The sequence below is a fragment of the Lepidochelys kempii genome, chromosome 9, assembly GCF_965140285.1.
Source record: "Lepidochelys kempii isolate rLepKem1 chromosome 9, rLepKem1.hap1, whole genome shotgun sequence".
Lineage (NCBI taxonomy): Eukaryota > Metazoa > Chordata > Testudines > Cheloniidae > Lepidochelys > Lepidochelys kempii.
This window is the reverse complement of record NC_136388.1, coordinates 103161143-103177907: the sequence shown is the minus strand read 5'-3', so window position 1 is coordinate 103177907 and position 16765 is coordinate 103161143. Positions and strand designations below refer to the sequence as shown.

At 47.0% G+C, this 16765-nt stretch overlaps 1 protein-coding gene across 11 annotated transcripts in view; it reads right to left on the bottom strand.

Moving 5' to 3' along the window:
- TAF1 (TATA-box binding protein associated factor 1) overlaps positions 1-16765 on the bottom strand; it is a 140014-nt gene that overhangs the window by 15837 nt on the left and 107412 nt on the right. For 10 of the 11 annotated variants that reach the window (XR_012160665.1, XM_073358674.1, XM_073358677.1 and 7 more), the window contains 4 exons: positions 16651-16718; positions 16138-16260; positions 9832-9924; positions 9341-9425 (listed from right to left, as the gene is read on the bottom strand). Coding sequence is in view for 10 of the 11 variants with exons in the window: in XM_073358674.1 (XP_073214775.1) it covers positions 9341-9425; positions 9832-9924; positions 16138-16260; positions 16651-16718 (369 nt within the window). In the remaining variant the exon portion in view is untranslated. Of the gene's footprint in view, positions 1-6794; positions 7097-9340; positions 9426-9831; positions 9925-16137; positions 16261-16650; positions 16719-16765 lie in introns of those variants that run through there. The other variant, XM_078854308.1, reaches the window with a different exon arrangement.

Genomic DNA, 16765 nt, shown 5'->3' with positions numbered 1-16765 from the left:
TGACAAACCCATAGCTCTCTCCAGCTGCTACCTTGAAAACTGAGATTTTGGAGAACATTAAAAAAATTCTCTAGCTGTTATGGTTGCAAAGAAAACCTCAAAATGTGAGCCAAATAACTGATGCAGAGATGTCTACATGAATCCGGGGAGAGCCTGCAACAAAAGCTCTGAGAAGTGTAAGCCACCCCATTAATCTCAGTGAGGTTAAACTCAGATGCCCAGTAATTACAATTGAAAATATAACATTGTTAACTATTTCATGCCTCGTGTAAGAAAGGAAAGGGAGGGAAGTCTCATTTTGGTGCCATAAGTGGGTAGATAGCACATCTCTTTTCTTTCCCCCCCTCACTCAAGGAGGAGCCAGATTCAAAGGAGACTAGCACACCCCCAGTCATATTCAAGTTCCACTGAGGGGAAACCAAGCTCAAGAAGTGCAGCAGAGCTGAGAAAGAACACGGTCATATTTTGAACTAAATCTGCTGTGAGCAGCTCTCTTGCAGAATGTATTTTGTGGGTAGAATTTGGAAGAGCACCACTACTCCCGCCCCACATTTTTACTCCTTTCATACCAAGGCAATAACAGAATCAAATGGGAAAGATCTGCTACGTCACAGTTTACCACTGCAGTACGTCTTCAAGTGCTTTGTCCAGTCCAATTTTAAGATATCAACTAATAGAGCTTCTACTGCTCACTTTCCTTAGAAAGTGATTCCATGGCCCAATACTTCTCAGAAACTTAAAAGAGATATTGGATGCAGGACTTTAAAGAAATACTGTCAACATGAAGTTTGTCAATTTAAAACAAAAAGTTACAACTAATTTCAGATCATTCACTTGCCTAAGTTGTGATTTTTTTTGTGATCAAACATTTTAAAGTGTTTGGTCTCACTCAAAGGAAAGCCCCACGGAAACTGTGGAAGCTAACGGGGGAACAGTGAGAAGGACATGCACAAAGTCCAGCCAAATGTTTAAAGAAAAGAGAAAACTGTTTGCTCCCCACCCCCAATCTTAGATGTTACTTTCACACTAATAGGTAAAACATTATCCATTAGCAGTGAAATTTTTAAGTTGACAATATCCTTTTAAGAAGTTACACAGGGTGGCCTTGCAGAAGATAGAATATACATGTTTTAGAATAAGAACACTGAGGAAAGCTAGATATAGAAGAAACAGGCAAGTCACAGCAGAGGGAGAGAAGACATGAGGACTGGAGGAGTACTGAAAACCCAGAGAGCCATAGGGAGAATCAATGAGAGAATGGAAAAAGGAGAATATCTGAGGTAAAAGGGAAGTGGAAGAGGGTTATTACAAGACGACAAATGGGGAGATTGGACTGTTTGAACATACTGCAAATGTGTTTTCTCATAGCAGAGAATACTTGGGTCTAAAGAATGACTGTTGACCTAATTATCCCTGAACACGCCACAGCAACAGCTGAAAGTTTCATTGTTTTAGCAGACTGCTCCCCCTATATAACTGTAACTCAGGTTAATGGGTTTAACAAAAAAGGGAGCCAAGTTTGTTGCTGGGTAGATGAGAGATGGTGAAGACTGCAGTGTGCTCCCCTCACCAAGGGTGTTGAGCCTTGTGATTGGGTAAACCCTGGGGGGTGGAAGGCTGACTAAGCCGATGGGATGGGGGATGAGAGGAAGACAGCTTGGCGGCACTCCCCAGACTCCCCCTCCCTGAGGAAAGCATGGGTGATCCCCTGACCCCTCCTCTAGCCCAAAGGGAGAGCAAGTCTCCCCAGACTCCCTCCCCCTGTCTAGGGTGTTACCTATATTGCCCTGAAAGGGGTTTGCTGAACTACTCTGGGAGAGAGCAACTCAATGTCGGAAACACCAAGGAGGTTCCCTACACCATGGAGACTTTTTCCACTGTGAGTAACACCTGTTGCTGCTGCAGAGAGGTTGGCCTCCTGGGAGGATCATTACCCTCATCACTTCGCTGCACTCAACCACCTTCAGGACTGCAACACCTCATCAAGGTACGTGGATTCCTCCACATTACAAAGCCCACTAGTGGATAATAAACTGGACTCGTGAATCCAGGGAAATCCACCCTTGAGGTTGTTACTTGTAGGTTGTATGATGTTACTGATGCACCAACTCCAAATCCATCTTCCCCTTCCCTTTATATGCTTCCTCTATATTTCCCCTTGTAAATAAAGTGTACATTGATTGTTGGTTCATCTATTATGTACGTGTCAAGAGCATATGTAGGAGGTATCAGGCTAGTCACAGGGATAAGTACTGGGTCAGGGATAGTTGAAACAATATAGGGAGGTAAGGTGGGTTCCTGACTCCCTTAAACAGTCAGGTGGAGGCACCACCAATTAATAGCTAAGAACCTAGGCCGCTGAATCCCACTGAGGCCAAAGCAGAGGGTAAGGGCTCCTGCTGATGATTAGCTGCCCTTAGGGGTACACAACCTAAAAAAAACCCTTACAGCACCAATGTGCACTACAGAGGTGTGATTTCTAAAGTGCACTAATGTGTTCCATGTTAATTGCTCCACGTAGACCTTGCTAGTGTGCACTAAATGATCCCTAGTGCACTTTAATGTAATGCTGTTTGAAACAGACATTTGTGGTAAATTCAGAGTGTCTGTCCTCATACACAGAATGTCTGAAGACCGGCTGTTTGGAAGTAGCAAGCAGTGTAACCAAGAAAGAGGAAGAATAGGAGACGTTTAGGTGAGAACAGCAGCCTGTAGGACCCAGCTACAAAATGCAACATCTGAAGAAGATGCTACATCAACCTTGGAGTGTTTGGTGAAGATGTATGCAGAATGCCAGGTACCTGCTCTGCAGATCTCCTCAGAGAGCACTATTGTTTTCTGGCCTATGAGATAGAGACAGATCTTGCTGAGTGAGTTTAAGACTGGAAAACCTCTTTTTTCTAAGCTTCTAGGATAGTAAATCTTACCCAGCTAGAAACGGTCATCTTGGAGGGTTGAGGCCCTTGTTTTACAAGCATAGGTAATAAACCTGCATAGAATCCAAGCAGAATTTTGATAGATGGTACCATATGACTTTCTGAAGAGCTAATCTCTTGAGGATGGAGTTGTTTAGGACAAGGAAAGGCAGAGTGATGCCCTGGCTGAGAATCATAGAAACATAGGTCTGGAAAGTACCTTGCGAGATCATCTAATCCAGCACCCTGTGCTGAGTCAGGACCAAGTATACCTGTCCTAGACCAGCCCTGACAGATGTTTGCTTAAAAAGATGTTTTGGAAGCCTTTTTTCTAGGGAGAGAGCCCAAGGAGGGTTAGTGGCAAGGAGGTGGATGAGGAAGTTGGCTGGGCAGTAGAATCAAGGAAATGGATTCCTTTCCAGCATAAATGTCAACCATCCGTTTTGAAAGATGATGGTATACGTGCCAAAGCAATTCAATTACTGTGTGTTGCATTGTGGCAAGTGGCTAAAAAGTCCAATTCTCGAGCGACAGTCCTTGCCAAAGATAATGCAAGCCTAAGGTGCAGAGTCAGAAGAAGATGGAGCTGCTGCCCTACTAGCACTTGAGGCCTGGTGCACTTTTCCTCTTCGCTTTCCTTGCTCTCCAACATCTGACTCCCTGGTGCAGCGCAGCCCTCCATTGTAGCCTGTTGCTAGCTGCATCCTCCCAGCTTTTGGGGTCAATGTTGGAAGTTTTCAAGTCCGTCTTGCAAACATCCTTGAACCTGAACCTAGGTCAGCCCAGTGGCCTTGGAGCATCTACAAGTTGTCCATACAGGAGACCCTTTGGAATGCATCCATCCTCCACCCAGTGCAGATGACCAAGCCAGCAGAGAAGTCTGTGTTTGAGAATAATGATTAGATTTGGTAATTTTACTTTTTCAAGTACTTTGGTGTTAGGAACTTTGGTTTCCCACTTGATATGTAGAAGACAGCGGTGTGGAAGGTGTTTAGCCGCCTCTCATGCCTGCTGCAGGTGGTCCATGCCTACCCACCATACACCAGTATGCTCAAAACACATATTTGGTAGACCGGTATCTTTGAGTTCATTGTCAATTTCCTGCTATCACACACACTTGGTTAGTTGGCTAATTGTGGTGGATGCCTTTCCAATGTGAGAAATAAGCTCATCATCCAGAGATAATTTATCTGATACTATTGATCCTATATAGCAGAACCTTTCCCAACTTTTAGTGTGATGCTAGCTGTTAAAACATCTGGTGCAGTCAACACACCTTGTGTCATAATCTTTGTCTTCTTTAGACTGATGATTTGTCCAAATTCATCACAAGCTATTGCAAAACTACTGCAAAATTGCTGGAGCCCCTCTTCACTGTGTGTGACAAGTACTGTGTGACTGTCAAAAGGAAGCTCTCTTATCAGCAGGTATTGGAGTTTGCTCTTTGCTTTTAGACATGCAACGTTGAAAAGTTTTCCATCTGATCTGGTATAGAGATGTACACCCTCAGTGCTAGAGTAGAAAGCATGATGAAGCAGCACATGGAAGAACATACAAAAGAGCATTGGTGCCAAAACACATCCTTGTTTGACTCCAATGTCAATTTCAAAGCTGTCAGATTGATCATCATACTGTAGCCTTTGTGCCATCACAGATGGATTGAATCAGACTGAGGAGGATTGGGGAGCAATCAGTTCTCTCTAGCAATTGGAAAAGTCCCTTTCTGCTGACCAGAAGCCTGTGTAAGATCTGTGAAGGACATGTAAAGAAGTTTTTCTTGCTCTTGACACTTTCCTTGCAGTTGCTTTCGTGCAAAAAACAGGTCAATAAATGATCTACTGGCATGGAAGCCACACTTACTCTCTGAATATACACATTCAGCATGAACCTGCAGTCTTTCAAGAATGACCTGTGCGAATGCCTTGCCACAACATTGAGGAGAAAGAGTCCTCTGTAGTTTTTGCAATTGCTCCAATCTCCTTTGTTTTATACAACCTTATGTGTTGGCATCTTTCACGTCTTGTGGTACCCCCTCCCTCCCTCTAGCAGGCAAGCAAAACATTGTGCAGATGTTTAAGCACCTTCTGTCCTCGTTATTTCAATACTTCAGCTGGAATTCCATCTTTTCCTGCAGCCTTTATTGATGTTAGGGAGGCAGCTGCTGTTTCAAGCTCATTTACAGATGGTTCTATATCACGCTCTGATAGTCTGGAGCTTGGGGATCACATTTAGAGCTGCTTGAGAAACAGTGGATTCTGTGAATAGAGTGAGATAGTATTGCTTCTGTCAATGATGATGTTTTCATTAGTGTGAGGCAACCTTGGCTGAAGGACCAACTGCTTTCTTAATTCCATCTACCTTCCTCTTAGAACTCCTTTTTCAAAGGATGTTTGCATCTTTTTGCACAGAACAAGCCAGTATGATTGAACACATTGCCTTGCTGTTCATTGCAATCTGCTCTTTACTCCTGGGGAAATTCTGCACCACTGCACAATGCAGAATTTTGCAGAAATAGATGTTGTGCACACATAATTTCCTTTCCCGCACAGAAATGGGCTGCAGTGCTTCTAGCCACAGCTAGTGGTGGCCGGACCTGGCAAAGCCCAGCTTGCGCACAGAAGACACTGCTAGGGGGAGCAGGAGGGAGCTAGAGGGTTCCTGGCAGCTGCAGTTCCCAGCACACCCTGAGGGAAGGAGAGGGTGGTGCACAGGAAACTCTGTGCAACCCTGGGACTGAGCATAAGGCTGTTTCCGGATCCCTGGGCTCTGGGGAGAGGGGAGATGTCTGGGTAAGGGGGCGATCCACAGCTGGCTCTAGCAGGGAAGGGGGTGCAGGTATCTGGGCTGGGGGGGCCCCATGGCTGGGCTCTGGGAGGGAGGAGTTCTGAGTGTCTGGCCCCAGAGCTGGGCTCTGGGGAGTTGGCAAGAGGGCAGAGAAACAGGAACTAGGTTGTCACGGGGGTTTCTTTAACTCTCTACTCCTGAAGGAATGTGTGTGTCTGTCTGTATTGTTACAGACATACTTGCTGACAGGTATTTTGAAATAAGTTACCAAAATAATTGAAACTGGCATAATTTAGTGTTATTTTGACAAAAAATTGCAGCATTTTAGAATATTGTGTGCAGAATTTTTAATTTTTTGGTGCAGAATGCCCCCAGGAGTAGCTAGCTCTTGGTCAAACTAAGGTTAGCACAAACTTCAGGAGAGGATTTCATGTTGTAGTGAACATATGCTGTGCATTTTGCTTCAATAACTGGAAGTATTTCTTCAGAATATTCTGCAAACCGGTGCTTATCCTGTACAGTCCTTTTACCAAACGCTAAGGCTACACTATAGTATAGTGTAACTGAGTGTGTTCCATGGTGCAGCAGCTCTCAAGGAGATTCAATCAGTGACATAGCTTGCTTCCCTGAGATTCACAGAGAATTAAAGACACCTTCCTTGGCTTTTTGTGTTGTTGATGTTAATGCATGGGCAACAGCTTTGTCTAGTAAAATGAAATTTCTGTAGTGAAAGTTACATTTTGCAGCATACAAGTGCATAGTCTGCGTCACAAGAACAAGTTCTTCTCTTTAGAGATGACGGAAAGCATCGGGGCATATGTACTGATAATGTTGGCAAAGCCACCTATGGTAGATATTCTTATAGATGCTATACATTCTAATGTTGCAATGGGACATTTGACCATGTGTACTAATGAGTTTTTGACTGAAAAAACCTATCCTATGTTCACGGTTGTCTCATTCACTTTTTCCATGCCAGAAAAAGGTGTATTTTATCTCACGTAGCGAGTCTGTGTCAGCTACTCTGATTTCAGAGAGAGCAGCTACAATGATGTCAAGCGTCTCTGTCAATGAGGGTGGACTTTCTAGGATCACTGACCTCCTCTTGATAATTTGACGTATCAATGCACATTGTCCTCACATTCCAACAAGCAAGTTTGAAGATGGCAACCAATGTACTCAAACAAGTTTGTATGCCTAGGCAGAAAACAAAAAGAGACAGACTTGCCTTAGGACCAAAGCCCTCCTCCTCTCAGCAGTAATGACTAGGCTCAAATGCTTGGAAATTAAGATGTTTGAAGCCAGCACAGCTGCAGGAGATGCTGGAGGGCAGAGCTTAGTTGCAGTGTCTACCACCCGATGTTTTCTCCTCTAGCCTTTGTTCATCCAAGAACTAGCTGCAAGACAGCAGTGCCAGGCTGAATTACCACTTTGTGGATATTATTTTTTATTACAATGGATAGCAGACCTACCCTCAAACCACTCCAAGCATAATTCCCGTGATAGCTGTAATGAGCAGGCCAGGAGCTGCAACGCAATTGTGCAAGCAGCTTCTCATTCAGAAACAAGAGCGTTTCTGGCTGGACTAAACCCCTGGGGAGCAGACTGAGGCAGCAGTCAGTAGTCACCAGGCTTAGGTGCAGTCTGGCTGGAATCAGATCGACAGGAACAGAGTGTGGGACAGAGGATTTGATGGCCTGTCAGCCATGAACCAATCAAGTCCCACATTCTAGCAGTGCAGTCTGCTGCTCTAGCCATAGCTAAGGTTGCCAACCTTCCCGGTTTCGCCAGGAGTCTCCCAGAATCAGGCTCCATCTCCCAGAGGTTACTGAAGCCAAACCAGGAGATTTTAGATGACTAAAAGTCCAGCAGAGCATCTGGGTTAAGGAAGGCTCCCTGCCTGCCCTGGCTCTGTGCTGCTCCCGGAAACGGCCAGCATGACCCTGCGGCCCCTGGGAGGGCGGGGAGGCAGAGGGTCTTGCACGCTGCCCAGCCCTGTGTGCTGACTCCGCAGCTCCCATTGGCCAGAGACATGCTGGCCACTTCCAGGAGCAGCATGGGGCCAAGGCAGGCAGGGAGCCTACCTTAGCCCCACTGTGCCGCTGACCGGGAGCCGCCCAAGGAAAGCGCCACCTGGCCAGAGCCCATACCCCTCACCTTACCACACCCCCACCCCTTGCCCCAGCCCTCTCCCACACCCAAACTCCCTTCAGGAGCCTGCACCCCCCCTCCTGCACCCCAACCCTCCCCCAGAGCCTGCATCCAAATCCCCTGCTCCCTCCCAGAGCTTGCACCCCAACCCCTCCCCCAGCACTGAACTCCCTCCCAGATTTTGCACCCCGCGCTCCCTCCTGCACCCCAACCCCTTACCAGGGCCTGGTGAAAATGAGTTAGGATGAGGAAGAGTGAGCGACGAGGGAAGGGGGATGGAGTGAGCGGGGCGGAGACTCAGAGAAGGAGCAGGGCAGGGGGCGGGGCAAGGGTGTTTGGATTTGTGTGGTTAGACAGTTGGCAACCCTAGCCATAGCTAGTGCACTACAGAAATCACTAGACGCTGCCCCACACCATCCCGTGACCCAGTGACTCTGCCACAATGAAGCCAGCAGATCATGAGTGAGTCATCTTCAGCCAATCCCCCCAGCTAAGGTAGGCAAAGATCAGTGATGAGGCATGGACCAGCGGTCTAGAGTGTACCCATCTGGCCGCACAGATCGGAGATGATCACAGTCACAATCCAGGACCAACGTACTGGAGGGGAGGAGGGAAGGAGAGAGGAGCAGAGGCATAACTGCCTCTAGCACCCAAAGGTTCATGGCCCAAGCCTACCCCCGATAGCGGAGCTGCTGAAAGAAGGTGCTTGCTCTACCTACCGAAGCAGCAGACTGGGGACGTGACCTAATTCTAGGTCTTACACAGGAGAAGCAGTCTAAGGCCAAAACAGAGTTTCAGCTGCTTCTGTGGCCTGTGTGGGCATGGTTAAACCAGCAGTCAATCTCCAGACCATGGGATTTTACTGTGCGTGAGAAGTTCCTGTTGTAAGGCCAGTGATGGGATCAGCACTAAACAAGTCTATAAGCCAATTGATTTGTGCACTAAAGAACACAGCTGCAGTAAAGGGGCTTGAGGTGGAGTTGCAAATGGATTTCAGTAGGTGGAATGTTAGAAGAAAGAAAGGCAGGGTTTGGAGGAAGTGAGTCAGGGTGCTTGTCAGTGAAGGAGACAATGTGTTCTGATCACTCAAAAGAGTCCAGGATAGAGGTACGGAGCCTTCTGTAAAGAGGAGGAGGAGAGGGTAGGGATTTGTTGCAGAGTTTTGTAAATTTGGCTCTTTTTGAAACCATCCTTGACAGATGGCATTGTGCATGCTCTGTCAAACTTTCCAACCCTTCCAACACCAATCTCAGGTGGTTATAAAGAGTACAGTTTGTTTGATATGAAGTAACCTTTAGGTTTACAGAACTACGACTGAATTTTTAAATTTAAACAAAAGAATTAGACTTCTGAAATTTAACCATAATCCCATGGCATGCAGAAAGATTATTAGGTGGCACTGTCTGTTTTAAAGTACTGCAAGGGTTTTGGAGTGGTCAGATATGGTTTCAGGACAGGGTAATGACGAGGCCGATATTGGAATTACTTACCATTGTACTTAATGCTGTTGGCAAGGATCAGTTTAACATCATCCAGGAAGGTCTCCCTGTTCTGATACTTGTGTTTGGAGATATTCTGGAAGAAATTACTCAGTGTTCTTAAATACTGATAAGAACAGCCATACTGGGGCAGACCAAAGATCCATCTAACCCAATATCCTGTCTTCTGACAGTGGCCAATGACAAGTACTTCAGAGGGAATGAACAGAACAGGTAATCAAGTGATCCATCCCTTGTTGCCTTTTCCCAGGCTAGGGACACTCCAGAGCATGGTTTTGTATCCCTGACCATTCTGGCTAATTGCCACTGACAGACCTATCCTCCATGAATGTATCTAGTTCTTTTATGAACCATGTTAAAGTTTTGGCCTTCACAAAATCCTTTGGCAAAGAGTTCCACAGATTGACTGAGTTGTTTGAAGAAATACATGAGTAATAGAGTTAAACACTTTCTTAAATGGCTGCATGATTTAAATTGCATACCTTGCGGATGGTCTCTAGGTCCATTGGATTGATGATCACTTTGTAATAATCTGGAACAAACTTTTTATTAACTGGATGATGAAATGGCCAAGACTGCAGAAAATAAAAACACAGACAGACATAATTGGGAACAAATCCTTTTAGAAATGATTATTGGATCTTGAGGCCAAGAGAGAGATTTTCACAAAATAATCTTCCAGAGCAGTTGGCTCTTAGGTACAGATTCTGTATGGACCAGATATGTTTATCACAGTGATTCCTGCATTCAACAGTACAGCCTGAGCAAGAATCAGAGATAAACATAGGACTAAAAGAGCTACAAAGCAAGTTAGTTTTCTACGTCCTTCAACAGCTAACAGCAAGGAACTAATATAAGCCAGATTTACGATAGAAGAGAGCCCACACAAAACTAAATTTGTTTAGTTGAACTAGTGCAACATTTGCATCCAGATATGCCCGCGTCAGCGTCTTGTATATCCAGCGGCCTAACAGAATTTTCTTGCTCTGCTTGGTTAAGCTTAAGGCTTCAAGAACAGTGGTGAAAAAATGCTAGAGAGCTGGCGTGATACAATGTGCTGTGCAGTGCACTGAGAACCAGGTAAACTGGACTGCATTTGTAAATGACTTCTCTGTCTCAGCTACCCTTCTGTAAATGAAGATAATAATGCTGATTTAATTTTTAATCAATTTCCAGAGTGCACCATTAGAAACTTTACTTACAGATTTACTACACACACTTTAGCATAAGGGCTTGTCTAAATGAAGTTAGTTCACAGCAAGCAGGGGCATACATTTAACCCACACTAGCCTGCCACGCACTAAATGCCCATGCAGACTCTGCTGCCATGCACTAAAAGTTCACTAGGGCGTTTCAATCTACCCTGCTATGAATGGGAGTAGATTAAAGCGCAGTAAGGAACTTTTAGCACATGGCTGCAGAGTCAACACAGTGTGGGCACGCTAGTACACTCTAACATCCAACATACAGAGACATCATTCCTCTGGGGAGGAATGCAGCTTAGGGAAAAATATATGCAAATTCACCGCCTGGTTCAAATTAAACAGAGTCCACCTTGGATACAAACTTCAGGTGTGGCCAGAGCATAACCTGGTCCCTGGAGAACTGTGTGTAAGGAGGCCCAGAAATCAGGACTTGCAACTCACACACCCTGGCAGAGGTAATGGCTATCAAGAATCCAGTTTTCTGAAACAGGATGGGCAGTGGACAGGAAGAAAGGGGCTCGAATGGAGGCCCCATTAGAGCTGCTTAAAGCCATGTTCAGGTCCCACAAGCAGACCAGCTCTTGGACCAGAGAATTCAGGAGAAGTCCTTTCAGAAATTTCTTCACCATATCGTTGGAGAAACCCAATTTCTCTTGGATAGGTGAATGAAACACCTATATTGCTGCCAAGTGCACTTTCAGAGAACAGACTCCTAAGCCCAATTCCTGAAGGTGTAGCAGATACTCCAAGATATCCTGGATGGGTCCCACAGGCCAAGGACCACACAGAAAACTTCTTCCACTTCGCCAAGTAGGCCATTTTAGTGGAAGGCTTCTTACTGTTAAGTAGGACCTACTGGACAGCCTCTGAACAACGCTCTTCCTCCTCATTCATCCATGCAGCAGCCATTCCATAAGGTGCAGGGAACTGATTGCCAGATGCAGGGTGTGGCTGCAGTCCTGTGTGAACAGGTCAGGAAGGAGAGAAAGCAGCATGGGGGGCTGAATTGACAAAGCAAGGAGATACGAGGAATGTGCAAACCCAGGGAGCGGAGGGTGGCTTGAGAGTCCTTGAGCCCATGAGTCTAGAGTCAGTTAGCTCAGAAAAGAGCCGCGAACCCTTCAAATGGCAGGTCCTGTATCATGGTCCGCATCTCCTGGGACAGCCCAGAAGCCTTCAACCAGGAGATGCGCTGCATAGCCACCACCAACGCGAACACCCTGGCCGCCGAGTCCAGGCCATCTGGAGGGCTCACCGCCACGGTGAGCTCTTGGGCATGATCCTGTGGGAGGGCCCCTGGAAACTTATTAAGGGAGTCCCACAGGCTAAAGTTATAATGTCCCAGCAGGGCCTGGTGGCTGGAGATGCTAAACTGTAAGCTGGCAGTCGAATAAACTTTTCTTCCGAATAACTACTCTCTTGGCCTCCTTATTTTTAAGTGTTCTGCTGGGGTGGCTCTGTCTGTCCCTTTCATTTACCGCGGACACGACCAGTGATGCTGTAGGGGGATGAGTATACAGATTCTCAAAGCCCTTTTCAGGGACATAGTATTTATTTTCTGCTTTCTTAGATGCTGGTGGAATAGATAAGGGGATTTGCCACACTGATTTGGCTATCTTGAGCACCCATGGGTGGATGGGTAATGCAATTATTGCCAGTGTGGTGGTCGAGATGACACTGAAGAGGTCATCTGCCTCTTCAGCGACCTCCTCAATTAGCCAGCCCAAATTCTCCACCACCAGTTTAAGGAGGGCCTGGTGCTCCTTAAAACTGTCCAGGGGACTGCTGGTGTGGGAGGGTTTGGCCACTGCCTCGTCCGGGGGCGACAATGACGATTCAGTGGCCTGAGGGATGGCGTCACCCCCTTCTTTGTCAGGGGAGGGCTCCCTCGGTGCCAGAGTACCGGGCACGGCTTCTGCCTCCATCACGGCGCCGTGCTCCGATTGTGGCACCAGCGGCACCTTGGTCGGCTTGTCCGACGTAGCCTGGGAGTACTGGACCAGGAGCACCGGCACTTCCCACGGATTCCAGTACTGCCAGTGGGGAGGCCCAGGCCCCTGCTGGGTACCACGGCCAGTCCCGCCTCAGTCTCCAGCGTCGGAGGGGAGTCACCCCGCCGCGCCGACAGGCTGAAGCCATGGACCAAACCCAACCACTGCCCCCCAGTGACAACGGCAGGGCCATCGAGGCCTGAGTCTGCTTACTGACCCTGGGTGAACACTGGGGCGATGGGGAGTAGCGCCACCCGCCAGAGGGGTACCAGGGTGAGCGTGACGGACGCTGAGATCCGCAGCGAGCCCTCCAGAATGGGGACTGACCACAAGGAGACCTTCTGGGAGAGGGTGTTTGGCATCTAGGCAACCTATGGCCAGAGGGCTGTTGGTAACGGTAGTACGGGGAGAGGCACCACAAGTCCGGAGTCCCTCACCTAGTAGGAGGGGATCTTGATGGAGATCTTGGCCCTCTGGCTGGCGAGCTAGAGTGCAGCGCCAGGTCCCAAGGTCACTGTGAGGGGAACTTGCGTCTGCGATCCGGCGACCTGGGGTGTTCTGCCAGTCGATGCTGCAACACCCCGGTGGCCTTCCCCTTCGGTGTCACAAGCGGAGCTGTCTTGGTCACCTGGCGTAGCACCTGTGAAGTCAGTTGTCCTCGCTCCTTGGCCGCCAAGACCACTTTGGGCACTGCGGGCCCCATCACAAGCTGGGAACCCCTGCCGTTGCCTGGGGTGGGCAGAGGGTCCTTGGCAGGGGTGGTGGGTCTGACCTCTGTGGTACTCCCATAACAGGCACATGGCCTGACAGGTTCTTTGGCCGATGATCCTCTCTTCTTTGGTGCCGAGGGACTTAGTTTCTTCAGCTTCTTCTTTGGCACTAGCGAGACGGAGCGGTGCCAGCCGGTGCCAGCGGTGTGCTGCGCACCGAGGCCAAAGTGCTGGGTGTAGGTGCCGCAGTGGAGGGTTCTGACACCAGGAGAAGATCAGCCTCCATCAACGATGCCCTCAAGCAGATATCCCACTATTTCTTAGTCCGTGGGCAAAAGTTCTTACAAATGTGTCACCTGTGCTTACAATGACCTTCTCCCAGACACTTAAGCGTGCGGATCACTGATCGGCATCGGCCTGCTGCACGACACACATGGTTTAAAGCCAGAGGAGTGGGGTATGCCCTGTATGGGGCCAAGTCCCAACAGGGAGTCTTAAGTAACACTATCAACTAACTAACTAGTCAATGGATAAACTGCTAATGTTCTTGAGAAGCAAGACAAGGCGCTCCAACCAACCGTCATGGGCGGTAAGAAGGAACCGAGGGGGCACAGGGCCGGCAGTGCCTGATATACCACCGCATGGGAGCGTTACTCCAGGGGGCGCCACAGCCAGCCCTACGGATACCACTAAGGCAGAAATCTCCAACTACTGTGCATGTGGGCACATGCCCACATGCAAATGGAATTGACACAAACAAGCACTCAAAGAAGAATTAATGAATATATATCAATATTTCCCTTTATGTCAAATGGTCAACCCTTGGGAAAACACTCATAACCAGGGCCTCCACCACCAACTTGTATTATCTAAACCTAAAGTTGTATTATTCTTTTAACAGACAGATAGATCCTCAGCCCTGTTCTGGTAGCCCAAAGTCACCCTACAGCCAGTTTATTCAGCCCCTTGAGGATTCCATCTGCATTAGGGGAGCCTCAGGATATATGACAACTCCTGCACCACTCTCTCAGCCCCTGGTACAGAAGTTGAGAGAGAGGAAAATGGCCAAAATATACTTATACCCCAGTGATCCCTGGCTTGTGCACCTGGACTTTTCCAACTTGTGCCAGCATAAATCAGCCTAGAAACTTAAAACAACCTTTTTTTCCTTCCCCGACGCCCATTCTTGCGCCAAGCATAAGTCAAACAAACCTGTAAATATTCCTAAAGATTCCTTGACATGGCCCTAAGGGGGCAGAAACATGGAATCTCTTCCCTGACTTCCCAGTAGGATTTAATGCTGAAATGCATATAATGAATCAATAAGTAAAGTTTAATGGAGTGCCCCAGGCAAAATTTCTGTTTTCTTGTCACTTATTTGCTCAATGTTATTTCACAATATAATTTTTTTTAATTTAAAAACATAGTTAGAGCTCGATGTTTATATGTACTCAGAGTGTCTTGAGATCCGGAGATGAAAAGTGCTACATACAATTAACACAAAAGCACTATTACCACTGTAATAACACTTTACATATCACCTTGCGCAAGGGGGTCTCAAAGATGACAAATATTACTGCTGTGTTACTAATATGGAAACTGAGGCACAAAGAGCAAGTTACCCAAGAGTAGAACTAGTCAGGCATTTTCCAACAAAACAGGCTTTTGTCAGAAAATGCCAATTTGTCTTGCAGATGTGTATCAGGTTTGATGAACCTTCGATGAACCACAAGCAGAGTTCCAACGGTGTTTCCTGCCAGCTCGCCTGGTTGACTGCTAGGAAGCCCAGAATTCTAGGGTTCATGGCTCCAGGACAGCCCCACCATGAGTTCTGCCCTGGCCTGGGGATGCCAGGGTTTCCAGACTCCTGGGCCAGCGGGCTCTTCAGGCTGCTCAACTCTCACAGAATAGGGAACCAGCAGTCCCAAGAGTCAGGCAACCCAGGGAACCAGCTGGCCTGGTAGTCTAGAAGCCCTGGACAGTTTACAGGGTAGAGCTTCCCTGGACCAGACCCCAGAAGCCCTGTCAGTTGGTCACCAACTGCCAAGAAGTTTCACTTTTCCTATTCAGTGGTGGGCAGTAGTGAAAATGACAAGAATTATATCAATTTCAGACAGCAGCTGCTGGGGCTCAGGGAGCATATTTCTTAAACACCATGTATTGGTGCTTCCAAAATGAAATTTTTCCAGAACTTCCATTTTGCAGAAAATTTTGAAAAAATCTGGGTTTGTCCTGATTCAGAACAAACCCACATTTCAAAATGTCCAAATTTCCTGTGACAGAAATTCTGAGTTTCACCCACTCTACCCAAGAGCAGAGTCAGCAGCAGAGCTGAAATCAGAATATACGTCTTGACTCCTACTCCAAGCAATAAAAAAAGGGGTGATGGAAGAGATACTGAGTCAGACTGTGTCTTCACTAGAAACACTGCAGGAGCACCATTGCAGCTGTGCCATGTAGCACTTCAGCGCAGAGCCTCACTACAGTGACGGGAGAGGTTTTCCCATTGCTGTAGTTAATCCACCTCCCCAAGAGGCGTCTACACCAGGGCTTAGGTTGGGTTTACCATGTCAGGATTTTTCACACCTCTGAGTGAAACAGCTGGATCAACTTTACTTTTTAGTGTTGACCTAACCTCAGTCACAAAATCTCAGCAGGACATCCTGACATAGCATCTCTTGTTTATGTTGCAATATTGTATCAATGTGTAATAGCAGCCACAAAACTGCAAACATCTGCCTGTAATGTCAGGCCATAGCACCACATGTAATGTCTGCTCATCTGTAGTAAATAGGTACGGAATGGCTCTCCACGCCTTCACTTTGAGTACCATTGCTGTACACCTCCTAACTCTCACACACACTGCATTTCAAATCACATACATCTGGTACCACCATCATTTTTTGAGTGACGATGTTATCCAATATGAAGGAAAAAGCCACTTGGTCATCATCATCCAGGAGAGGATTAATTGCTTTCTCCAACCGAGCCAGTTTATCTTCCTTCTGAAATGAAGTTAATGGATGTTAATAGGTGATCCTCCATCAATACCTATTCATCATCAAAACACCCTCCACCTTTAAGAGGCAGGCATATATCCACCTGTTTATGAAGATACTCCCCAATAACTGTGTGGTAACCCATCTTGACAACTTACAATAGCTAGGGGAGCAGAGAAGTGTCTTTCTTAAAGAAGAGAACCCAGTGTAAAATTGTTTAGTGACCCGGTAACAGTAAAAAATTTATATAAATAGCCAGAAAAGGAAAACAGACAACCCACCTGCCCCACTCATTCTTCTGTCTGCATGTCCAAAACCTCTCTGCCCTCAAAACCCCTCAACCCTCATGCCAGTCCCTCCCTCTCCATTCTGACGAGAACTAATTACAAGACTTGCCTCTTTTAGTTTTTCATCACAGAGGTCCAGCATGGACTGAGATATCTGGGTCAGTGAGTGTTTTGGCCCTGCAAATACACAGCAAGTACAGTGATGCACCTTGGCGTCTGTGGAA